The sequence below is a fragment of the Aedes albopictus genome, chromosome 3 (genome assembly GCF_035046485.1).
Source record: "Aedes albopictus strain Foshan chromosome 3, AalbF5, whole genome shotgun sequence".
Taxonomy (NCBI): domain Eukaryota; kingdom Metazoa; phylum Arthropoda; class Insecta; order Diptera; family Culicidae; genus Aedes; species Aedes albopictus.
In genome coordinates this window covers 318,468,867-318,471,007 of record NC_085138.1, presented here as the reverse complement: position 1 = coordinate 318,471,007, position 2,141 = coordinate 318,468,867, and the positions used below count along the sequence as shown (strand labels likewise).

Below are 2,141 nucleotides of genomic sequence, written 5' to 3'. Positions count from 1 at the left end.
GAATTCCAGAAAAACTTCTCCAGGAATTCCCGGGAAATTTCTACATGAATTCACTGGGAACCTCTGCAGAAATTCTCGAAAATCCCCTTGACAATTTCCCGATGAACTCCTAGAAGAATTCTTCGGCAATTTCCCGAGAAACTCCTGGAAGGATTTCCGGAGAACACCTGGATATACTAATATACATTTCCGGGGATCTCTTGGAGGAATTCCCGTGAACATCCTGGAGAAATTATCGGGGAACTCCTGAATGGTCTCTTTTAGGGATTCCCGAGAACTAGTCAGCTTGATCCGGGAATTAAGATCTATGTTCATGAGGAACTCAAAAACACTACTTTTCGAAACTCCCAGAGTTCTCAGCTTTCTTTTGAAATAATCAGTTTCTCTTGGACCCTCAGCATTGTTTCAGAAATTGAGGATCTGCTACGAATTACTATTATTTAAATAAATTTTCGGCATCCTGTAGAATCTCGGACAATACCCAGAATCCCACAGAACCATAATTTTCCTTTAGGTTATTTGGAATTTCCTTCCGTATTACTTTTCTTTATATCTCATGGATTTGCTCTAATTACCCTCCGCTTAAGAAACCTCAGATTTCTTTCTATTTATCAAGACAGACCAAGAGCAATGCTGCAGATTCTCACATAGATCCCTTGTTCCCGAAAACATAAACATATTCACAGAACTGAAGTTGTTTTGAAATTTACCGCAGGAAATCCGAGCTCATTGCGTTTTGCCGCAGCGGCAGAGTTGCGGATTTTTTTTTTTAGTACATACCGCAGCGCTACCGCATTCCGTTGCCGTTCCGTTGCCGGCCCCATTGCGTTTCCCGCTTTACATTCAATATTTTGGGGGGAGGGGGGGGGGTTCTGAGAAAGTGTGACAGTACGTGTTTTAGGTATAGGAAAATAGCGTAACAGAGAGGGGAGGGGGGGGGGGGGTTCTAGAAATACCGAAAAACGATGGACGTAATAACTGAATCTTCCCAGAGGGAAATATGTTTTGCTTTTTTTCACGCACATTCTGACAGTTCGTTACGAGGTTTTCCATGAGGTTCACGAAGTCATTAGAGCGACAAAGAGTTGGAATCTCTTTTATTTTACTTGGTAGTCGCGAGTGGATTGAACATTTTTGGGGAGTTTTCAGGTCAGATGCTCGTTTCAATTGAACAGTCTAAACCAGGCAATAGGGCACCACATGAAGTTCTCTCCTTCTCTTTCACTGTTGCAGAAATTATGCAAACAACAAGACCAAGAAACGTCAAAATCCCATACTAAATCAAAACAATGCAGTGCCCTTTAGGCTTGCCTTTAGGGGAATTCAGGTATTTTGGACAGACCGTTACGCGCGGGGTTACGCGTATATATCTAGATTGAGTTTAAATAAGGGCGAAAGTAACATGAGAGAGTTCTCTTCATCGATTCTCTCTTCTGCAAATTAGAGTGACAAGATGCAAATTCAATCGAACTTTTTTACACTTAGACGCTAGATTGCATCGCAACCTAGCGATTTATGACCAAAAAGTTCAACCATACTTGCGTCTTGTCACTTTAATTTGAAGAAGAGAGAGTCGATGAAGAGAACACTCTCATGTTACTTTCGCCCTTATTTAAACTCAATCTAGATATTTTGGACATGTACGGCAAAATCAAATGGAAGTGTCCAAAAATTACCTGAGTCACCCTATGCATTCACGAGCATTCAAGTTGACATTGAAGTCGTTTTTTAAATCTAACTGTGTGTTGCATTGATCCAGCTCGCGCCATCAATGATGATTGTTAAATGTGTTAAGGTGAAATGGGACGCCGTGTTATTTTTCCTATCTTGCCTCTCTTTCTAACAATTTGCCTCGCGATTTTGAAGATGGTAATCTCGAGTTCTATCGCACTGAAGATGCTGAAAAACAATCAGCATATGCACTGCAAGTGAGCATACACAGTGATAGGTTTTTGTTGCAAAATATGAAGTAGAATCTGAGATTACCATCTTTACAGAGCAATGGCGGATATTTCCCCGACCGTCCCGTCCGCCCTTAAATAACAATTTTGACCAAAAATGGACTTAACTTTTCTCAGTGTAGTTCAGTATGCAGCCAACTTTTCCAGCCACATCGCATCCCGACGTCCTGGCAACGCTGC

General features: G+C 41.5%; 1 protein-coding gene across 1 annotated transcript in view; it reads right to left on the bottom strand.

Moving 5' to 3' along the window:
* The window catches only part of LOC134290820 (formin-like protein), a 26,668-nt gene extending 25,844 nt beyond the window's left edge, over positions 1 to 824 (bottom strand). The window contains exon 1 of the mRNA XM_062858025.1: positions 792 to 824. Within this exon, the coding sequence (XP_062714009.1) occupies positions 792 to 824 (33 nt within the window). The remainder of the gene's footprint in view (positions 1 to 791) is intronic.
* Between the last annotated feature and the right edge of the window lie 1,317 nt (positions 825 to 2,141).